The following is a 21,742-nucleotide window of genomic DNA, read 5'->3' on the forward strand; positions in this document are numbered from 1 at the left end:
AGTGGTAAATCAAAACAGAAATCTTTCTTTCTCTCTCTGTCTCCCTGGCTCTCTCTCTCTTTTTCTTCCTCTCTCTGTCTCCCTCTCTCTCTCTTCCAGTTGTCAATTCAATGAGCTTTATTGGCATAAATCTCGTGAAACAACCTCTCCTGTCTTTATCTCGTCCCTCTCTGTATTTGTCATTGCACTTCACCAGTTTTCACCACTTTCTGTTCTGTCTCAATTTTTTTTCAGTCACGTTACCCTCTTCTGTGAGTGCCTGTTCTGGCAGACACGCACACATACACGCACAGAAATGTACCCAATAAAATTCAAATGGACACACACACGCACAAATTTGCTCCCATTCTGTCGACAACATACTAGATGCCATCATAACACACACATGCAGCTTGAATTTATGAACATATAAATATGCATGTGGCAATATCCAAGCATGACACATTAGCACAGATATAAACACAGAACACAATCACAGTTAGATGCTAACAATGCAGAAAAAAGATGTTTGTACATTTTCAAAGAATTGGCCCATCTGAAAATAATGTTTGTATTTTTTAACATTAGAAAATAAAGATAAAGAAGATAAGAAGCATGATTGACATACTCTATTTAGTGGATTGAAATAAACGTGAAACATTTGATCCTGTGATCCTGATGGCTTTCACATTCGAATGAGATTGAACTCATACGTATGACTTTGTTACTACAATCTGATTTAGATTAAGATTTAGAATTAAATCTAGTTCATTGCCTCTGTCAATTTAGTTTCTTTTGTGCATGCTGGTATGTTTTTTCGTGTGTGTGTGTGTGTGTGTGTGTGTGTGTGTGTGTGTGTGTGTGTGTGTGTGTGTGTGTGTGTGTGTGTGTGTGTGTGTGTGCGTGTGTGTGTGTGTGTGTGATTCCGGCGGAGCTCTGTTGGGTGTGTTTGATTTGCATCTCTGCCCATTCCTGAGCTGGATAACACATTTAGAGGCTCATGTATTGGTCTCAGTGTGTCTAGTGTTGGTCTGTGTGTATTTGTGTCTATGTGTGCGCACGCCCCAGTGCCCATATTTGTGCATAAGAGATGTCTTATTTTCCAGGCTGGTTGCTTCTTGCGGCCCGTACAAACAAACATGTTTCTGTTTGCAGATGAAAACAAATATTGATGAAATCAAATTAGGAAAAGAATATTTGATATCTGAGCTTAATGTTTGGATTAGATTGGACTTTCTTTATTGGATTAAGTCTGTGGGTATTAGAAGCTTGTCATCAATATGAGAAAACAGATGAGGGAAAACATTTCCTTTTTCCTTCAGCTTTTATATTCTTATATATATATTCTTATATATATTTTATACTCATTTTATCCCCCTTCATTTGTGTCACTCCTGTGGCTTTTTTTATAACATATTGAGTAATATTAATAAACAATGCAATGTGATCCCAACGAATGAAGTCCCAACTACAGTAACACATGGATGTTATCACCAAAGGTGAAAAGATGGAGGAAATTCTAGAAAATAAGTCATTTATACCAAATTCAATTCAATCCTGATAAGTACTCTCACAGACACACACACACACACACACACACACACACACACACACACACACATACACACATACACACATGTGCAAGTTTGTGAAGGCACGTTCAGTCTGTGTTGACTCTCCTGTCTGTCTGACGGCCGGTGTTTGTTTTGTCATCGCTGTGTTGACAGTGTTTCCATGACGATGTGCCCAGGATGACACACAGCTTTAGGTGCCACCTTTAAAGACAATCAGCACAAACGTTCACTGACACACAATCACACTTACATCAGGTGGCACCTTTGTCGTGACACACACCTCATGCCTCTGAAGCAACCAGACACAGCACACGTGCACCACACTGCCAGAAGAAATTACAATCCAGATGATCTTTTTCAACAAAGCCCTCTTTAAATAAGTGCTTGTTCAATATATGACGTTTCTAAATTAAACGGGTTTGAAACACCGCAAATGAACAGTTTCAGTATAAAACTAATCCTACGTATTTTGAAGCTATTTTCCACAAAATGATTTTGGTTGATCAAACACATACTGTATATTAGATAAAGAAACATTTCAGTTAATACAAAAGTGAGAAAAAAAGAAAACCCACAAATATCATGAGATTTGTGCTTGGCAGCCCATTGCTGTTTTTCTTATTAGTTTGATTACATTTGCAAATCAGATTAATTTGTCTATCAGATGCTGAGACACAGCCTGCAATCTGAGCTCGGAGACTAATCTGCATCAAATAATGTCTGTCTAAAACACACACACCAAAGAGGACATGGATACATGGGTAAGCACATACACACATTACCCCCCCCCCCCCACTAAACACACACACACACACACACACACACAACAGTTTCACATCACACACATACCCATGAACAAAGTAACATACACGTATTATATGTGTATTCACAATGATGCACTAAACAAATGTGCACAGATGAACACACACACACACTGTGAAATGTGACATCAGACTAGCAGTAACAAATAAATCAGCACAGCATCTGAGCCCATCATCATCTAAGTCATCAATAGAAAACAGTCAGCTTTTACTACTTTCAATTTGCCCGTGTGTGTGTGTGTGTGTGTGTGTGTGTGTGTGTGTGTGTGTGTGTGTGTGTGTGTGTGTGATGGAGAGAGAGAGGGAGAGATGATATGATGTGATATGATATGATATGCTGGCGGGGCATAAAGATAGATGATCATAATTACGCACAGGCCAAACTCCATTTCAAATCATCATCATCCTATTCTATCTGTTGGAGCACACATGTACGCGCGCACACACACACACACACACACACACACACACACACACACACACACACACACACTCAGCACACACACATACTTGGATTCATTCACAGATATTCACACGGACACACACACCTATACATGCAGCAAATCTAGTGGAAGGAGGGACAGGCCTGTCATGGCATCACATTATTTCTGCCAGTTCATGCAAAGTTCACAGACAGGCATGAAATAGCTATTCTCTCTCTCTCTCTCTCTCTCTCTCTCTCTCTCTCTCTCTTTCTCTCTCTTCTCTCTCTCTCTCTTTCTCTCTCTCTCTCTGTCTCTCCTCCTTCCTTTCCTCCTGTTTTCCCTCCAGTGTTATTTTGCCTTATTCTTCCATACCTTTGTCTTGCTTCCCTATCTCCTCTCCTCCCTGCCTGATGTTCCTCCTGCCCTCCTCCTCCTCCTCCTCCCCATTCCCCTCTGCCCCACCGTGCATCCCCCCCATCATCCCCCATCCATCGTTCTTAAAACAGTCCAGAGGTTCCATCCTTTCTATCAGGGAATAAGCAGGTGAGAAAATGGGATTGGAGCGTGCCTGTCACAAGCTGCAGACGACTTATAGCCTGTGCATATAACACACACACACACACACACACATTCATACACACATACACACACACACACTGGAGTCACACAGGTGTAAACGTTCGAATGGCATGTATTGACATAAAAACACCTGCAGATCAACAGCAGCTTGGGACTTGCGTGCACGTATGTGTGTGTATAATCGTGCGCCGACTTTGACTATTTCCATTTTTTTATCATTACTATAAATTCTTAGATTTGGTTTAAGGGTTGAGATTAGAATTAGGACTACTTTAGGGATCAGGTTGGAGTTAAGCACGTCAAGGTTGTGGTTGCAGACGGGGTGAGACCTCTAGGGAATAAATATAGTAAATGCACTGTCCCCACAACTATAGTAATAATGTAAGTTTGTGTGTGTGTGTGTGTGTGTATGTGTGTGTGTGTGTCAGCCAATATGTGTTGAAAGCTAACAGGACCTGTCTTATTGTTATGGTAATGACGACAGCTGTCTTTTGTTACGTCCCAGCGCTCGCTCCCTTTCACTGCCTCCCTCTCTCTCACTCACTTGCTCATTTACCAGCTCTTTCTCTCTTTCTCTCTTCCCTCTCCCTTCTCGTCTTCTCTGTGTGCAAATGACAGGGAATTTAGCGCTTTTATTCCTTATTCCATTACGACACACAGTCTTCACATTCGTCTCTTTGACTTCTTCCCCTTCTTTTTCAAATTTAAATCCAACTTTAATCTGTCGACTCGAACGTCAGCTGTCCACTGCCGACTTTCAGCCTTTTTTGGGGGAACTTCTGTTTCCTTCTTACTTCTTTGTGAGGTTGTGCAACACCTGGAGCCTTTGGTCTGTGACATGCTATGCATTGTAGTGCGTTTGTATGTGAGAGGGGGAGAGATTACACACTCATTTTTTAAGAGGATGAAAAATGTATGCCAGTAAAAATAATAAGATAATAATTATAATAATAATCATAATACAGCAGCCAAAATTGATTGTTACAAGAATATTCCATGGAAATAACAGTGACAGTGATGTAATGATAGTCTTATTACTTATTTAGACGTGTATGTGTGTGTGTGTGCGCGCACGTGTGTGTGTGTGTGTGTGTGTGTGTGTGTGTGTGTGTGCGCGCACGTGCAGCAATATGTCCTTATATAAATGTGTCAGATCCCACCTGCCATGTGGCAAAATGGTCGATAGTGTCATTGCTTCACTCTGCATACACACACACACACACACACACACACACATACACACACACACACACACATACACATACACACACACACACACACAGAAAAAAACATGCACACTGCAGTAATAATGTGTATATATTTTTGTGTCTATTTAATCTTGATGGGATGTTTCATCTGTGGGCTGCTACCACAGCTGGCTAGCTTATTGTCTGGGTCAGACAGATGGGTGCGTGGGTGTGTGTCTGCACATGTATGTGTGTGTGTTCATCTCATGTTTGTTTGCCTGTATGAAAACAGACACGTTTCTCTCTTACATGCCTGTAAACTATATAAGCAAACAACTGCATAACCATAAATCTGTGAGTTTGAAGGTGCGTGTATTTGCGCCCGTGTGTGTGTGTGTGTGTGTGCTGTCCATCAAGCCACACAAGCAGCCGTACCAAACCATTGGCTTGGTTGCTGATGATGACATATGAGTTCCTGGCCTCGGTAATGGCTGTTAAATCTCATAATTACACGCTACTTTATTGCAATGCATAATGACCCCGCAGCACTATTGGACAATTAATTAAGATTTTCAGCCCAGGCTTTTTCAGGCCCAGATGAGGAGGTGGAATGAGATCTAATGTTCTTGTCTTCAAGCTAGGACATTAAGGCATGAGGCTGTGGAAGAGGAGGCTGTCTGTCTGTGAGCATCCATTTTCATCTCTGTGTTTCTGTCTGTCTGTGTGTGTCTCTCTCTGTCTCTGTCTTCCCTCCTCATTCCTCCCTGAGTCCCTTCGCTCAGCGCTTGTCCAGGCTGATCTTATTGGAGACCGTAGCTCTCATCTGTGAATGTTAAATTAACCCCTCTGGAATTTCTGCCATTGTCTGTCTGTGGAAAACTACGGAGGATTAGGAAGATAGAATCAACACAGCTTCATAATCTCACACACAGACACCTGGCCTGGACTGGGACCACTGGCTTTTGTTTTAAAGCCACAATCAGCAGGTTTTTCTCACACATCAAAACACAAAAATGTGTAATACCCATGGATCTATGGATTATACTGTCTTTTATTTGTCATTCTTTATTTTTGCTTCATCTTATTAGAGATATATTTTGTCTAGTGTTTGTTGGATGCAAGTATTTTCCGAGGAATGTGTTGTAGCAGGATATCGCTAATCCGGCTAGAGATCAATAGATTCTCCCAACCCAATTAATTGAACAAGCTGGGAAAATGAATTCATCACATGATAAGATATAGATAGATAGATAGATAGATAGATAGATAGATAGATAGATAGATAGAACATTGTGACTCGCAGCACTTAACATACACATACTCTATGTATCCACACCTTTCATGATGGGATGGCCTTTGTGGAGCCAGCAGTGGCACACACACTCACACACAGGCACATACTCACACTCCTTGACATGGCCCTGGTGGAGCTAGAAGTGGGTAATTAAAATGTAAATATTGATATTTTATTATTTGAAATGGCTCCACAGCAATGCTCTTAATGTCACTCCATCTGGCGTCTCCACGGAGACTGGGGATTGCCCTCAACGACCGACTGCCCCCACCCAAGCAACCCTGCCACGGCAACGGCTATATTACCCTGAAAACTGTCACTGTGATGCCACATCTCCATTTTGGGTCTAATTAAGTGTTAAATATTAGTACCCACAAACACGGAGGCACCACACCACAAAACACACACACACACACACAACTCCTTTCTACATCTCTTCCTTTTGGCTATCTCTCTCTCTCTCTATCACACACACACACACACACACACAGCACTCGTCTCCACTACAGCAATGTGAAGATTTTAAGTGTTAATCTTGCAGTGCTACTGATGGTGTCTAATGTATGCAATTAACAGTCAGCCAGGGCTGAGGGTTTGGTAATTAGCTGGCTGTTCACACTGATTAGAGGCTACCGCAACCCTATGACTGCTCTATTCTCCCCGAGGCCACACACAGAAAAAGGGGGAAGTGGGGAGGGTAAAGAAATAAAAAAAAAAAGATAAAGATATGTAAGCCAACAATATGAGAGGGGATGAATGGGAAAATGTTGAGTGTGCAGTGTGCAGTGTGTGTGTGTATGTGAACTTTCAAAATTCCTTCCTATTTGTGTAAAATACACTATGTGCAGTTAAGCAGTTTGAGGCATTTTCACATTTGGGCCAATTGCAGAGACCTAAGCTTTGTTTTCCCTTTGTGGCTTCAGTATATTGCGTGCAAACTCCATTAGAATTCAAAGTGTGATTCCAGCAAGATCTGGTATCAATCCCAGGTGCCTCTGTTTTCATCATCCTGATGCCATTCCACACGGATTATTAAGAGAGAATAGTGAAAATAAGTCCAGCGACATCAGTTTATCCAAATGTTACTCAAAATAGTTCAATTTGAGGCAAAAACTATTTTGGTTTACACAGAATCAATGAGTGCTTCCACTTTTTGCAAGACATGGTGTGAGACGTCTCTGCAGGTTGTCATGCTAAAGGCCACATCGGCACATTCTTCTCGTACTCACATTTAGTGAGCGTCACAACCCTGCAGCCTAAACACAGAATAGGTGTAAGTTGCACTTTTGTGTACATGTTTGGCTTCATGTACATTTTAATTATACCTCATCTCTAAGCAGATCGGGGAGATACAAAACGATGAGGAAGAAGAGGAGGGAGTCAAATGGGACGACAGAGATGAATAGAAAATCAATATCACTTTATTCTGTTCAAATATCATCACACTGCTGAAACTCCACTTATCTCAACCAAAAAATTCACATAGTTTCAACTCCACATGATACACCTCTTCAAATAATCTCACTGACTTTGTGTGTGTGTGTGTGTGTGTGTGTGTCCGTCCGTCCTGTGAGTGTGTCTCTAAGCCTTTCTAAATTAGCTGGTTCTCTGGGTAGATTTGTTTCCATCTCGTTGCGCATCTCTGTGTAATTGGGTCAGCTGGTGGATATATGTGTGTGTGTGTGTGTGTGTCTGTGTGTCTGTGTGTCTGTGTGTGTGTGTGTGTGTGTGTGTGTGTGTGCATGTGTGCATGCGCATGTGTGTGTGTGAGAGAGACAGAGAGAGTGTGTGTGTGTGTGTCTGTGTATGAGAGACAGCATTTGCCAGCGTGCATGCTTTGTCGTGTGCATATATTATATGTGTGTTGTTTCAGCTTGGCCAAAGCCCTCACAGGGGGTCCGTGTTCATTTGGGCCAGCGTCTGGCCGTATGGTACAAAACAGTTTGAAGCACATGCACGTACACACACACTTCACCACACAAAAGGTATCACAAGGGAGCACTTGTGCTGCACAGCATGCAACAGTGTGCACGCCAATACACATTTAAGCCCCAAAACCTACAGAAACAGGTATAAAAGACAATGTGTACATACAGAGCTAACAGACACACACATACACACACACACACACACATACACACACACACACACACACACACACACACACACACACACACACACACAGGGAAACAATGTGCTTGTAACTGTTGGAAGCCTCACATGTTCTAATGCAATCTCTATCTCAGTGGGCCAGTGGCCTTAAATCTGTCACCTGCTGAATACATCTCCTCACTGCACATAGACAATGCACCATTCTCCTCTCACCGGCAATGAGCAGTGAATAATCAACAAAAAGTTTAAAATAAAGGACTCCCCTGAATCTCAATTACAAGCAGTTAAGTCGGAATTTGATTGATGATTGTTATTATGGAGCAATTCAGCAATTCATGCTCAACAAATCCAAAGGTTTTCATTGTCAGCAAATATTGAGAACATTTTTCATTCCCAATTTATTTGTAAAGGTAGGCCCTGACATAAAAATGTGCATGCGGTTATGGAACATATTTAGACTTTTTTATACGTAGAGACAATTATGATTGGAAGATGTGGTCATACAATTTTTAGAAGATTATTTTAATTTATACTTTGTCTCACAGTAACCCGTGATCACACACGGCCTCCTGTGCTTGTGTTTTGCTGTAGGTACAGACTTGCTCAGGGGCACTTCAGCTGTGTTCGTGGGCACCAGTGTGTCTTCAACTTCGTTTTACTCACTCCTCTCGCTCCAAGCCAGGTGGCTCCTCGTGTGTGCTTAGCATGAATTTAGCTTTGCAGCACGCATGTGTTACATTTCTGTGACAATGTGTGAAGCTTATTCTTATACCCATCTAAGAACAGATAAGTCGTGCGTGAATCTTTGTTGTATGATTTAGACAGACGGAGAAGTTCTCATTAAACGTGACCTAAGGCCAGCGTTAACAGAGTGAACAACGTGAGAAAATGTGTGTCCATATATTAAATAGCTAATAAATAGAATGACTTGATCCGTTATGTCAGTTGTGTTGTGGTATAAGAATTAAAAAAAAAAAAAAGGTAAACTGATATAGGGGATATAATATGACAAACAATTCAGCAAGACTTAAATGCCTTGTGGTAGGGTCATTTTTTTAAATCATTTTGCATAATATAATAATATCCTCAACCCTCATGTTTGGCAACACAGCCTTAAAATGTGATAGAAACCCATCAAATAAGCCTGTGGCAACTAGTTAAGTAGTTGTGAAGCTATTGTCATCACTACCAACCTCAACCCTGAAATCTGGAGGCTACTTAACTAATACTAACTAACTATTAAACTATTGGAGACATTTGGACACACACACACTTCCATCCTGTTATGTCCAGCATACAGTGACACACTGCAGGACGACTTTGTACTTGGCTCATTCAGTCTGGGATGTAAACCAGAAGCACTGAGCTGACCTGCTTCTCTGCTGGCAGCACGTTGGCCGTGTGCTATCACAAACCTCTCAGGCGTCTGCTCTTTCTCCTTCTGATTCTCTCCTTTGTCTCTGCTGTGAGCTTAGATTTGCGGAATTGCTGTCAAGTCGCCATAATATCACTCAATATTAGGTTCTCGCAATCAGAGTGGTATTGCCTGTGATGGGTATCACATTTGTTTCTTCTGTTTAAGAGCTAGTGGGTTTTTGGCTTCAGCACACAATGAGGATACCGCCTTGTAATTCATAATTAACTGGCTACACTGAAGTAAAAGGGGTTAATGATCAAATAAAACTGGATAAGTAAATATTCTACTTTCTGTTGAAGATGAGCTGACGTTCTTAAAATATTTGACATCTGAAAGAAATGATGCAGTGACATGACACAATTTTGAAAGATCTTATTAAAAGTCTTTTTCCAGCACTTTAAAATGACAAAAACCAAACCAAACTTGCATTAACTTGACTTCATTACATTAAGAACTCGCAGCATGAGTGTGTGTGAGAAATATACTTCACACACACACACATACACACATGCAGGATAGAATTCCGTCGCACATCAGTGTCAGTTATTGCAGATGTACACAGGCACTGACATATACACACACACACACATAGCCTCATTGATGCACCGCATACACACAAATGCGCAGGCACTCATAAGCATCACAATCAGCTCTCACTCACACCCATTTGCCCTGTAACCACGAGAAAACAAATATAGGCCTCCTGGATATGTGTGTGTGTGTGTGTCTATGTAGCAACTGGGGCATGAGAGTGGGTTATCCTGGGTGTGTGTGTGGGTGTGTTTATGTGTGTGCCAGACTGGTGTGCGGTCTCGGGTGTAAACGCGCAGTCAGGACTCATTTGGCAGACAAACAGGCCGCAGGGTGGCTGGGGAATCAACGTGTATTTGTGTGTGTTTGTCTTTATGTGTGTATCAGATAGAGCAAAGGGAAGGGGGGGCAGAAGAATGGGAGAGCACGAGCAAGCAGCAGAAGTTAAGTCTGCATGATTGCACCGCAGCCTCTTTCTGTCAGGCCAATGTATGGGTTGTGCACACACACACACACACATATACAGACACACACGTAGCATAATGTGTATGTGTGTATGTATTTAGATTTATTTCTCCAAACTTTGCTTCTTATCATTTTCAAGCTAAACCTCGACCACCCACACACACACACACACACACACACGCACATACAGTGAGCAGAACTACATGACACTCATATGATACACACTCCCACGGTGTGTATGACACGCCTTATCAATAATGGGCAGAAAGCCCTTTTTGGCTCTAAATCACAGGTATGAAAGAAAGGTCTCCTCCCCCCCACCACCCAGCACCTCACCTCTACTTTCTTTCTTCTCTCCTTCATCTCACTCTTTCTTGTGCTCTCTCTCTCGCTCTCTCTCTCTCCATCAATACCCCTCTCTCTCTCCATCATCAGCACTAAATTCCCATTGATGTTTCTTTTCTTCTACTGTATCGATTGCTCCATGAGAAGGAGGGGCGGGGGTGGGGGAAGAAGGGAGCGATGGCGTTATCTGTTAATTAATTTGTCCTGAAGCCGGCCGCCTATTAATCAGACAGATAAGAGGCATTGGATGGCTGAATGGCGCAGACAGGCTGGTGGGGTGGGGAAGGGGTCAAGGAAATGCACGTACACAAATACATGTGGAAAACAGCTGCGTGCGCACAACCACACACACACACACACACACACACACACACACACACACACACACACACATATCTATCTAAAAAAGGCACCCTCAGACTTACAGAAGCGCGTGCACATGAAACACAAACACGTTGATGGAAAAACAAGCAAGCACACACGATGCAATTATGCATGTTCAGCTACACTACAGTAGAAGATGCACACAGACACACACACACACACACACTCCATATCCTGATAAAAAATCATTGATGTACGTAAATAGAAAAAAACTGCACTTTCAGCTCAATAAATTAATCATGGGGTTTTAATTATTGGCGATTCCTCTGTGTGTGTGCGTGTGTGTGTGATTAAAAGGGGACAGTTTGTTGATAGTGGAATGTGTGCGATCCTAATTATTTAATAGCGGTTAGTAGTATATGCATACTTTCCCTTTACTGTGTGTGTGTGTGTGTGTGTGTGTGTGTGTGTGTGTGTGTTCGTATGTCTGTGAAGACCCCCTTGAGGAATCCCCCTGTAATCCCCTCAGATGATTTCATTCAGTAGAAGAAGACACTAAGGGGTGGCAGTGTCACTTTTCATTCACTGTGTGTGTGTGTTTGTCTACCTTAATCATAGATTATGCATTTATACTAATTCAGTTTATGGTATCTTTAGGCTGTGTGATGTGTGTATGTCTAGCCAAGTCCTCTGTCCATCCGACCAGTCTGGTGTCTTGCTGTCTGTCCTTTACGCTTGCCGGCTTTGTGATTCCGGTGAGACCTGGAGCCGCTGTTTTCGCCACATCCTGGTGTAAAAAGGCCTTAGTGCAGTGGGAGATGTTAACAGTTGTACAGAGAATGAATTAGAGCGTATTACAAACAACAAGAGCTTGCAATCTGGGCATTATGAGACACCTGCCAGTACTCATCAACACACGAGACAAGGGTGCCTAATATGCTTGCATTATAAACACACACACACACACACAAACACACTGTCCTAACCATCTCAAGAGGAGGTACATCACAACAGATGTTGTTAAAGAAATATCTTCCTTCTCATCTGCCTGCTTCTCTGGGCGTTGTACTTTCTCCAGAACACGCACACGCACACACTCACTGGAGGGCCGTAGTGAGGTTTGACAGGTGTGCTCGCATGGGCCCACTCTCTTTGCATTGCCCGGCAAGGCTTTAACACACACAAACACACCGAGGCAGGCAGGCAGGTGCGAATAGACAGGTGTGTGAGGAGAGGACAGCTGCGAGGAAAAGGTGTGAGTGGGCAGGTGTTCCATTAAAGAGACGGAGAGAGCAAGTTACAAAGGTTCTGATACACACCAGAAGATAGCGTAGTATTGGTACAACGACCGACAAAATGTAACAAGACAGAAGCGGAGTCAGACATACGTTTGCTCCGTCACATAGAGACAAAAGACACAGACTGAGACAGACAGATGTTGATGAAGGCAAACAGAAGAATTGATGCAAGCGAAAGCAGGAGTTTGGACTGGAGGCATTGGCAGCAATTAGTGTGTGTGTGTGTGTGTATGTGTGTTTGAGTGGGGCAGCAGCGATGGCCAGCATTGATCCGTGGCGGTTGTGTCAGGGGGAGATAAGGCCTGCTTTCCCCCAGAGAACAGCCCTCGGCAGAAGGGGACAGAGGTAGAGGAGGAGGAGGGGGGGGGAAGGTGAGACGGAGTCGTCTGGTCAGCTGGATGGATGGAGGGGAGGGCAGGGTGATGAGCTGATCTTGACCCTCTTCGTTATCCTTAAAAATTAACCCTTCACGTCTCCCTCTCTTCTGTGTCCTCTCATCTTCATCAGGTTTCTCTACGCTGTCCTTGGCAGACCAGATGAGTCTACTGCAGAGTGCATGGATGGAGATCCTCATCCTGCGCGTCGTGTACCGCTCGCTCTCCTTTGAAGACAAGGTGGGCGTCTTTTGGGTTTTACCGTTGTTTTTTTTCTCGCTCTCCTGCCACCTGTGCAAAAGTGTAACCAACGCTGTCCTCACCTGTCTCTGTGTCGTCTCTTTAGTTGGTGTATGCTGAGGACTACATAATGGACGAGGACCAGTCCAAGCTGGCTGGACTGCTGGACCTGAACAATGCCATCCTGCAGCTGGTCAAGAAATACAAATCTATGAAGCTAGAGAAGGAGGAATTTGTCACTCTCAAGGCCATCGCTTTGGCTAACTCAGGTTAGAAACTCTTTACCTCTCAGATGAATTGTGGTGTGTGTGTGCGTGTGTGTGTTGACACGACTGGTCGAAGAGTTAAACCGAGGAATGTCCTGTCCCATAGGACTCATTTAAGCTGAACCATCAAAGGTCTGATTTCAATACTCCACATCCAAACAGACACACACCTACACACACAGGTGCGCGCACATGCACACAGAAGTGTGAGACCTGCCACACACTGAAGCATTTATTATGTCACAGTAAAACACCAAGAGTCCTATTTTCATATTTACAGCCTTAGGCAAACACACAATGTCTTTCCTCCCTCCTGGCATTTCACATACTAAACGATCACACACACACAAGCACAAAGACACACACACACGAGCACAAAGACACACACACAAACACACACACACACTCCCACTCAGGCTTCAGCTCGACGCCAACCTCCCCCACCCCCAATCAAGTGGCAATCCCTTTTACAATTAGCATAGGCGTCTCTTCAGATGCCTGTTAAATAAGGTGAAATCATTAGGACCCAAAGTCTGTCGATAAAGACCCCTCTCTGATGTGTCCAGCTGCATCGACAGCTGACTGACACACACACGCGCGCCCAAAAACACACACACACACACTCACACGCGCCTTCTTCCTCCCATGACCCGTCTTTTGAACTTTGTCTTGGAAGCCGGCCAGCTCTTCAGTACTCTTTAATTACAAGGGGAAGCTGTCAATACAATGTGTTTAAATGGGAGAATGCAACGGGAGAGCTCTGAATAGGAGAGGAGGGGCCTTTTGTTCTGATCCCGCCATCATCGACACACACACACACGCGCGCACGCTCCGATACGCCTGCTCCGTCGCATTCTGACACATACAACCACCTAATTCAAACACACACAGTACTTACATGTGGTCAAATGAATAACATTCACCTACACACATGCAGGAAATATTGACCCTTTGTCGAGCCATGTGACAATATTGTGTGCATGCTGCTGTTGATGATGAGGATGATGGTGATACTTCACTATTTGCCAACTGGGATGAAAGGGCACGTTTGACAACAACTTCAAAGGGAAACGGCTATCTTGCGACGCTCAAGTTGTCATTCACCCTTTTTTGGTGTCGCCTTCGTCCACTAATCGGTCCAATTATCAAAGGTCATAAAGGACAAGAGGACGAAATCGGAACGAAATAGAAAATTCTCTGTCTCCTGTATTTTTCTGCTGCTACATAAATTAAAGCCGCTGCCGTCGAACGTTTCTTTCTCCATTACCGCAGGGTTTTGAACCTGCCGACTCTTGACCATCCTGCGCCCCCTGCTGGCACGGAGAATTCAACATCTTACACGCGCTTTACTTCGTGCAGGACATTTCCTGGACATTTTCACTGGCCTCTAAATTTGTCGTCTCTTCTTACGTCTTTCTGATTTGGTTTCAAAAACAGAAATGAGTCTATCCAAGTTTACCAGTACACACATTTAAAATATATCTAATTATTTATCAGTCGTCATTTTCATATTGTCATCATTTATCATAAACGTGCTCTCATACTCAAACAGAAAAGCATCATAATGCTGATTCTGCAGTTTTCTGCCAGTATAGTCACAAAGCAATGCAGTATTTGCGGTATTAGTAATTTAGCAGGAATGTCAGAATACCGGGACACTTTTCGGTGGAATGGATGTCATTGTCATTGAAAGCAGATGTGAGGACACGTATGTTCATATGTAGTTGGACGTGGTCTGCTGCTAGGCTTGTGTCAAAGCTCACATCCCTCATTTTAGTGAAACGTCTCAAGTTTTATTCAGCTAAATAATTCAGTTTGAGTTCTGAGTTATTTTCAATCCAAACCAGACCTCAGGATTGGGAAACGTTACATTGGAAAACAGATGATTGTTTTTGCTGATTGCAGTGGAAACAGCAGACTCCCAAATAAGAACTTTGTATCATTGCCCAGACTCTCTAACTGCTCCTCAAGACAACAGAATGCTAGCATTAGCATTTTGAAGGGCACTGACACTAATTAATTCACAGGATGCTAATCGTCTGCATTAATGAAGCCAAGCCTTAAGAAATGTTAGCAAACGTGCCCCACATGTAAAGACAGCACAACTAGCCATGGGAAACAGGAGGAGGAGAGTGTGTGTGTATGTGTGTGTGTGTGTGTGTGTGCGCATGTGTGTATTGTGTGTTACATGTGTTTTAACAGCCTTATTTGCTGGTGCTCATTAGCGTCTGCTGTTTTACTTGTGAGTGTACTGCGGGTCACAGCACAGGCAGCAGTCAAGCTAGCAGCTTAAATACTAAACACAGTATTAATGAAAAGCATTATGAAACACATTAAACTCCACTTTCACTTGTGTTCATATATTTTGCACTTAAGGAAACTATGCGTTATTAATCATCAAATGAAGAGGAAATGATAATTGTAGCTAATGTCAACCTTCCCATTGTGATTTAAAACATCCTGATTAATGAACTGAGATCTGGGAAACTGAAGTTTAAATGCATTTATACAGTAAATTATATGTGGAGACACAGATATGAATATATATCACATTTCTCAGTTTATCAGTTATGTCATTATTTCTCTCCACTGACTTTTTATTTCAACCTGAGAAAAGTCGAAAATTCGACAACAGCCGATTGAAGCTGTGTGTTCTATTGATTCCTATAGAATCCAGCCTACGGATCAGCCTCGTCCTGCATACTGATACATGCATTACACTTTATGGATCTAGTCCTGTGTGTGTGTGTGTGTGTGTGTGTGTGTGTGTGTGTGTGCGCGTGTGTGCACATGGCTGTGTCCATACATTTTATTTTTAGTTTTATTATCAAATTTATTTTGCTTGCACAATATAATCTGTTAGGCAAGTTTGTTTGTTTTCGTTTAAAACTTAGTCAGGTGTGTTAGAGTTCATCGTTCGTTAGTCTGGTGGATAGTGGTGCTGGAGAGTGGTGCTGTGTGTGTGTGCGTGTGTCTGTGTGTGTGTGTGTGTGAGAAACAAGGGGGAATTTTAGTTGTATCTTAAGTCAATGGCATGCATTCATGTCATGGCATACAGTACACACACACACATCACCACCAACACTTGCACTTTCCTGCAATACAAATATATTTATATTTATATACTTGAGAATTGTAACACCAGCTTGATATTTATACATTTGTTTGTTTGACATTGACTATGGAAAAACTCTTAATTATTCTAAAGTAGATTGTACACCACAAAGTTTCTCAGTGATAAATGTCAAGTGTGGTATACAAGGTGTTTTACACGTCTCACAAAATACATATTTCAGTGTGACTCTCCTGCTCACACACACACACACACTTAGTACACACAGACAATATAATGATTTAGTTCCATGTTTTGAAAGTTATTAATGGTCACTGTCACCATCCATGAACAAGAGCCCATACAGTATATACTGCTACACACAGACACCTGGTTTATGTGCGTGTGTGTATGTGTGTGTGTGTGTTTGCGTCTACGGGCTGAGCAGCCTATCAATAGTTGCCTTGTGATTATTATTTAACATGCATGTAGTCATTGATCGTAGTCATTGATCGGAGGTTGGGAGCTAAAGGCCAGCTCACATTAAGACTTTGTCTCCCTAAGGGGCAATATGGAGCATTATTACTGAGTGACATTCTCAGCCCGTGCTGCCACACACACACACACACACACACACACACACACACACACACACACACACACACACACACACACACACACACACACTCACACACTACATGCCAGGCCGCAGAAAGATTACAAATGTGTGTGAGCAAATCCTCATTTATGTACAGCCACATGAACTACCAGGACTCTTCATCTCTCTGCATCACTCCATCACACCACCACTCTATCTCTCCTTCTCGCCGCCCACCGGCCTCCCCGTCCATTCATCACACCCACAGTTTAAAGACAGAGAGGAGAGCGGCCCCAGAATGGAAAGATCAATTCCTACAAATTGTCACTTCACAATCTACATCGAGATGTTACAAAACAGAGGGATTTTAAAGGCACTTGGATAAAGTTTGACATTATCTATTGTTCCTTTATTTCATGGGAATTAAACTTTTAAACATATCTACCTCAGTCTGCAGAGCAAAAGAGTTTTTCCGCTGTATTCAGGTAAATGCAAATATAAGCAAGTTTTTATTGCACTTTGTCCACACACATCAAATTCACTGTCACACTAAAACATTGATATGAAAAGAAATTTCACACTCTGGTTTTCGGCATCCGGCATTATTTTGCGTTTGGATTTTGTGTGGAGTTTGAAGCAGTGCACCCCCTCTGTGACGCCCAGCGACAACACAGGAGAGCGACCGCAGGCACCCGCAAAGATACATACTGCTGTAAAATTATAATTATGGCTGCAAACCTTGCCTACCTTTATTGTTGTGAAAAAAACAGAAGATAAGCATTTCAGTCAGTCAAAGAGTAAATAGCTCACCAGGAGCCGGGATACTTATTTCAACAAGCATTATTCTGTTCAATTATATAAATGCATTTCCACAGCAAGAAAAGATAAACAGCTTCTCCCTTCATGTTTGCTTGTGTAATGATCACCAATAAGTACATCAAACAATAAGCCCCCGCCTTAATGTATTTATTTATATATATTTTGCACATAGGATACTCTATAAGATTTACATTTACACACATGTATTTACAATACATTTGAATTGGAGTTATAGCTCTCATTCTGTGTCCTCCTTCTCTAGACTCCATGCACATTGAAGATGTGGATGCGGTGCAGAAGCTCCAGGACGTCCTCCATGAGGCCCTGCAGGACTACGAGGCCTCCCAGCACCAGGAGGACCCTCGCCGGGCAGGCAAGATGCTCATGACCCTCCCCCTGCTCCGCCAGACCTCCACCAAGGCCGTGCAGCACTTCTACAGCATCAAGCAGGACGGCAAGGTCCCAATGCACAAACTCTTCCTGGAGTTGCTGGAGGCCAAGGTGTGAGGACGGGGCGGCGGACGCGGAAGGACAGCGGGACAGCAGCGTGGACAAGCTGGTCTTCAGCCGAACTCTGAACAGCTTCGAATGACCTCTTGCTCTTTAAACATGCGCGCACACACCAAACGCAGACACACACACTTACACAGTCCCACACAGAAATTCGTCCCTGAACACACTTCCCTATGAACAAACACATAACCTGAACCTCTTACCTGATCCTCTAGACCTCCACCGTCTTCATCTGAACAGTGACCTTTCACTTTGGGGGAGGTGCTGACAGACTGACGTGACCCGCCCCCACCCCCCGCCCCCCCCCTTCCCCCGCCCCCTTTCCAAGGGAAGAGGTATCTCCTTTTGAAACTATAAATAATTATTAATGACTGTTACCGTCTTGACGCTGAAAACTGACGGCGGTAAGAAAACCAGTCGCTTATGCATTTAATAATGATTAAGATGTGATTAATGACAAAATGCTTCAACGAGGACACTTGTAAAAGAAACTGACAACTCTTCATTTCAGTTGTGAGAGACTGTAAAGCTGCACTTCTCCCGTCTACTTTCACCCCCAACAGAGCAGAACTTTTTTTTAAAGTGTTGGAAGAAGAAAACAACAAGTGGAAAATACGAACCTTTGAAGAAATATTTAATGACTTTTGTTGTCTATTTATGTAAACACATTTTGGACAAGTGGACAGAGAGAAAAGAAGAGGAGATTTTCCCTGCCAAAGAATGGAACTCATCCATTCAGAGGATGCCAGCAAACATTACTGTCATAATCCAAAATACTCTCTGGTTGTATAAAGGTGGTTTTCTATCCTGGGCCTCAAAGCTAAGAGTACTGCAGGTTTTCTCCTCCACCAGTGAATTGTATTTACCTAAGATAAGTCTAGTGAAAAAAAGAATCCCAGCAGGGCTCAGTCAGTCTCAGAGACCAGGATGGAAAACCGCTGCTGGAAATGCTTCCTGGTTCTTCCGAAATTCACTTACTGGTTTCCCATGACTCCCTTACTTCCAATACAATCCACCTGTTTCTCTTTGTTGAAGTCCAGTGACCCTGGCCTCCCAAAGCCGTCAGTATTACCACAGTGTTTCCAGTGTTTGCACCGTTGGCTGAAATGGTTTCAGTAGTCGCACCACTTGAGGTGCGATGGAGTTCAGCAGCATAACCATCACTTGGAAATGACCTGGATCTGCCAAGTCCGGACTGGACCCTTGCTCAGATCGGTTCACTTTCTCCCCCAAATATCCTCTCAGCTGCACCTCTCGTGTCTGTGCGTCTGCTTGAAACGCTTTCAGCCGCTCAGTGGCCCGGGGTTTGCAGTCAGGAGAGATTTCTGTTGATGTGCCATTAAGGAATAGTCCAGCCCATGCTCATTACCTGTCCAGTGACTTGTTCATTCTAAAAACCCCTCCTGTGTCACGTTGGTACGACCCTCCTTGATCCACAATGCGTCCATGACTTCCAGATCATCTCGTGTCACTTTTGGTGATCCATTCAGGGAGTGATGGGGGAGCTTCAGTCACTCAATGCAATAAAAATCAGAGGGAAAGGTGTGCTGACAAAACTGACTAAAGAATAACTAATGTTGCTTTGAAACTCCTTATTTTTCTTTATATCTTAAAAACAACAAAAAAAAGTAATCTTAGTGACGATACCAATACTAGAGCTGTAAATAACTGTCATCCTGTATATGACATACAGTGTAACACAGCTTCATTTCTGTTGGTGTCTTCTTTAAACTCAATCAATCAATATGTCCTTCATTTTTTCTATCAGCTTGACCACTTTCAGCAATTCTCTATATATAAATATAACAAGTAATAATGTATTAACAAATCAGCGTTTATCTTAGAAACTGAGCAATAGTGGTTTTTAAAGGAGGGGTATGTGCATATGGACTAAGTCTGTAATCTTAACATTATGTTCCAGTCTTAAATTTGGGAGGAGGGCGAGAGAGGAGGAGTTGAGGCTTCTGTTTCTCTCTGTGTAACTTGCCATAAGCTATTAGATGACAGTCAATAAATCCTTAGAGACGTTAAGGACCAGGATGGTACAGCTGCCTTCACACTGCAGCACAAAGACCACTGTGGTCAATATGAGGGTTCATGATATTATACAAACAGCTGAAACATAAACGATCCGGTTTGCAGTGATCACACGGTTCGGACGGCTGCACCTTTGTTGCGACTCTTCTTTAAAGATGCGGGTAAAGTGCTAAAACAATAGTTGGAAAAAAGACATGGATTCATTGTTGCAGCTATGATACACACACAATTTCTTTGTCCATCAGTCAAAGATGTACGCCCCCATCGAGCGGCGTAGACCAGTTTGGGGACGACAACAAATACAAACCATCAACCATTTTCGAGGCTCGGACTGGTTTTTGTTAGCTTGCTATTCCAGTTCCTATTGTTAGAAGCAGTATTTTAGGATTGCAAGGACCACATATGATAAAAGTGATCTAAACTACCACCTATGTAGCAGGACAAATCCCAGCACGCCACTCTTAGCCTGCTTCCACGAGCCAAGTTGCTGCTGCGTTAGCTCAAGCTACACATGCTACCGAGATTCCACCGTTGCCACCGTTAGCATGCTAACGGTGGCAGTAGTGATTTGGTCGGCAATGACGCATTTATTTATTTATTTTCTACGATATGAAATGAGGAAAGCGAGCCAACTGAAAGCCTTTCTGACTGATGTGATGTTCCAATGTAAATGCAGTTGTGTGGCAGAATCACAGAATCAGGTGGTGGCAATTTAGGGATTTGTTTTTAAATTATTATTTATGTAATTTGTAAAGTTGAATAAGAATGCCAAACTGTGTAATCTAAATGAGGCCTAATCTAATATAAAAAGGTGACTTGTCACAGTGGAGGAGTTCAATGCAATCGACCTCTATCATCACACGCTCTGTATCAAACATCAGTATTAATAGTAATGGGGTATTTTCTCAGCCTTCTTAAACACATTGTATATTGTAAATTATACAGATTATAATTCTAACATAAGACATTTTATTCACAACAAAACCGAGAAAAATAAGAAAAAAAATGTAGTTCAGACTCGATGTGTGTTTCATGTTCGCTGTGTTTTTTCTATCCTGAGAAAAATCTTTAGTTGGGTTTAGTTTTGCTTTGAAGCTTCTCTTTTCTTTCCTCCTTTCCTCTTCGGCTGAGTCCTCTTAAGGCGCGCTGTGTCCTTTTTCTTGTGGTGGTTTCCCGTTCTTGTGCCGTGTGCTTCTTCTTACGACAACACAGAGTAGATTAGAGGCCATGTTGTCTGTCTGTCTGATCAGTCCACTGGGGGTCTGGGTACCCGAAACCGGATTTAATTAAGGCTCTTCTTCTAGGAACTCGATAGACCACAAGGATCAAATTACAATATTCATCCTTATCAAACTATACATAAACAAATATTTAGTATCTAAATGAAGCAACACCATACAAGTATTTAAAAAGGGATCATTTGAGTAACTTTCTTGTAGAATCAACAATATACTGTATATCTTTAGGTTTAAATAAAGATGAGATGAAAAAG

General features: G+C 42.6%; 1 protein-coding gene across 6 annotated transcripts in view; it reads left to right on the forward strand.

Moving 5' to 3' along the window:
- The window catches only part of esrrga (estrogen-related receptor gamma a), a 43,750-nt gene extending 25,543 nt beyond the window's left edge, over window positions 1-18,207 (forward strand). For all 6 annotated transcript variants that reach the window (XM_076155896.1, XM_076155895.1, XM_076155899.1 and 3 more), the window contains 3 exons: window positions 12,859-12,965; window positions 13,072-13,234; window positions 17,963-18,207. In XM_076155896.1, the coding sequence (XP_076012011.1) occupies window positions 12,859-12,965; window positions 13,072-13,234; window positions 17,963-18,207 (515 nt within the window). The remainder of the gene's footprint in view (window positions 1-12,858; window positions 12,966-13,071; window positions 13,235-17,962) is intronic.
- Window positions 18,208-21,742: the final 3,535 nt, after the last annotated feature.

Source organism: Genypterus blacodes, unplaced genomic scaffold (genome assembly GCF_046128005.1).
Source record: "Genypterus blacodes isolate CSIRO-AG114 ecotype Tasmania unplaced genomic scaffold, CSIRO-AGI_Gbla_v1 ptg000067l_1, whole genome shotgun sequence".
In the NCBI taxonomy this organism is placed as follows: Eukaryota; Metazoa; Chordata; class Actinopteri; order Ophidiiformes; family Ophidiidae; genus Genypterus; species Genypterus blacodes.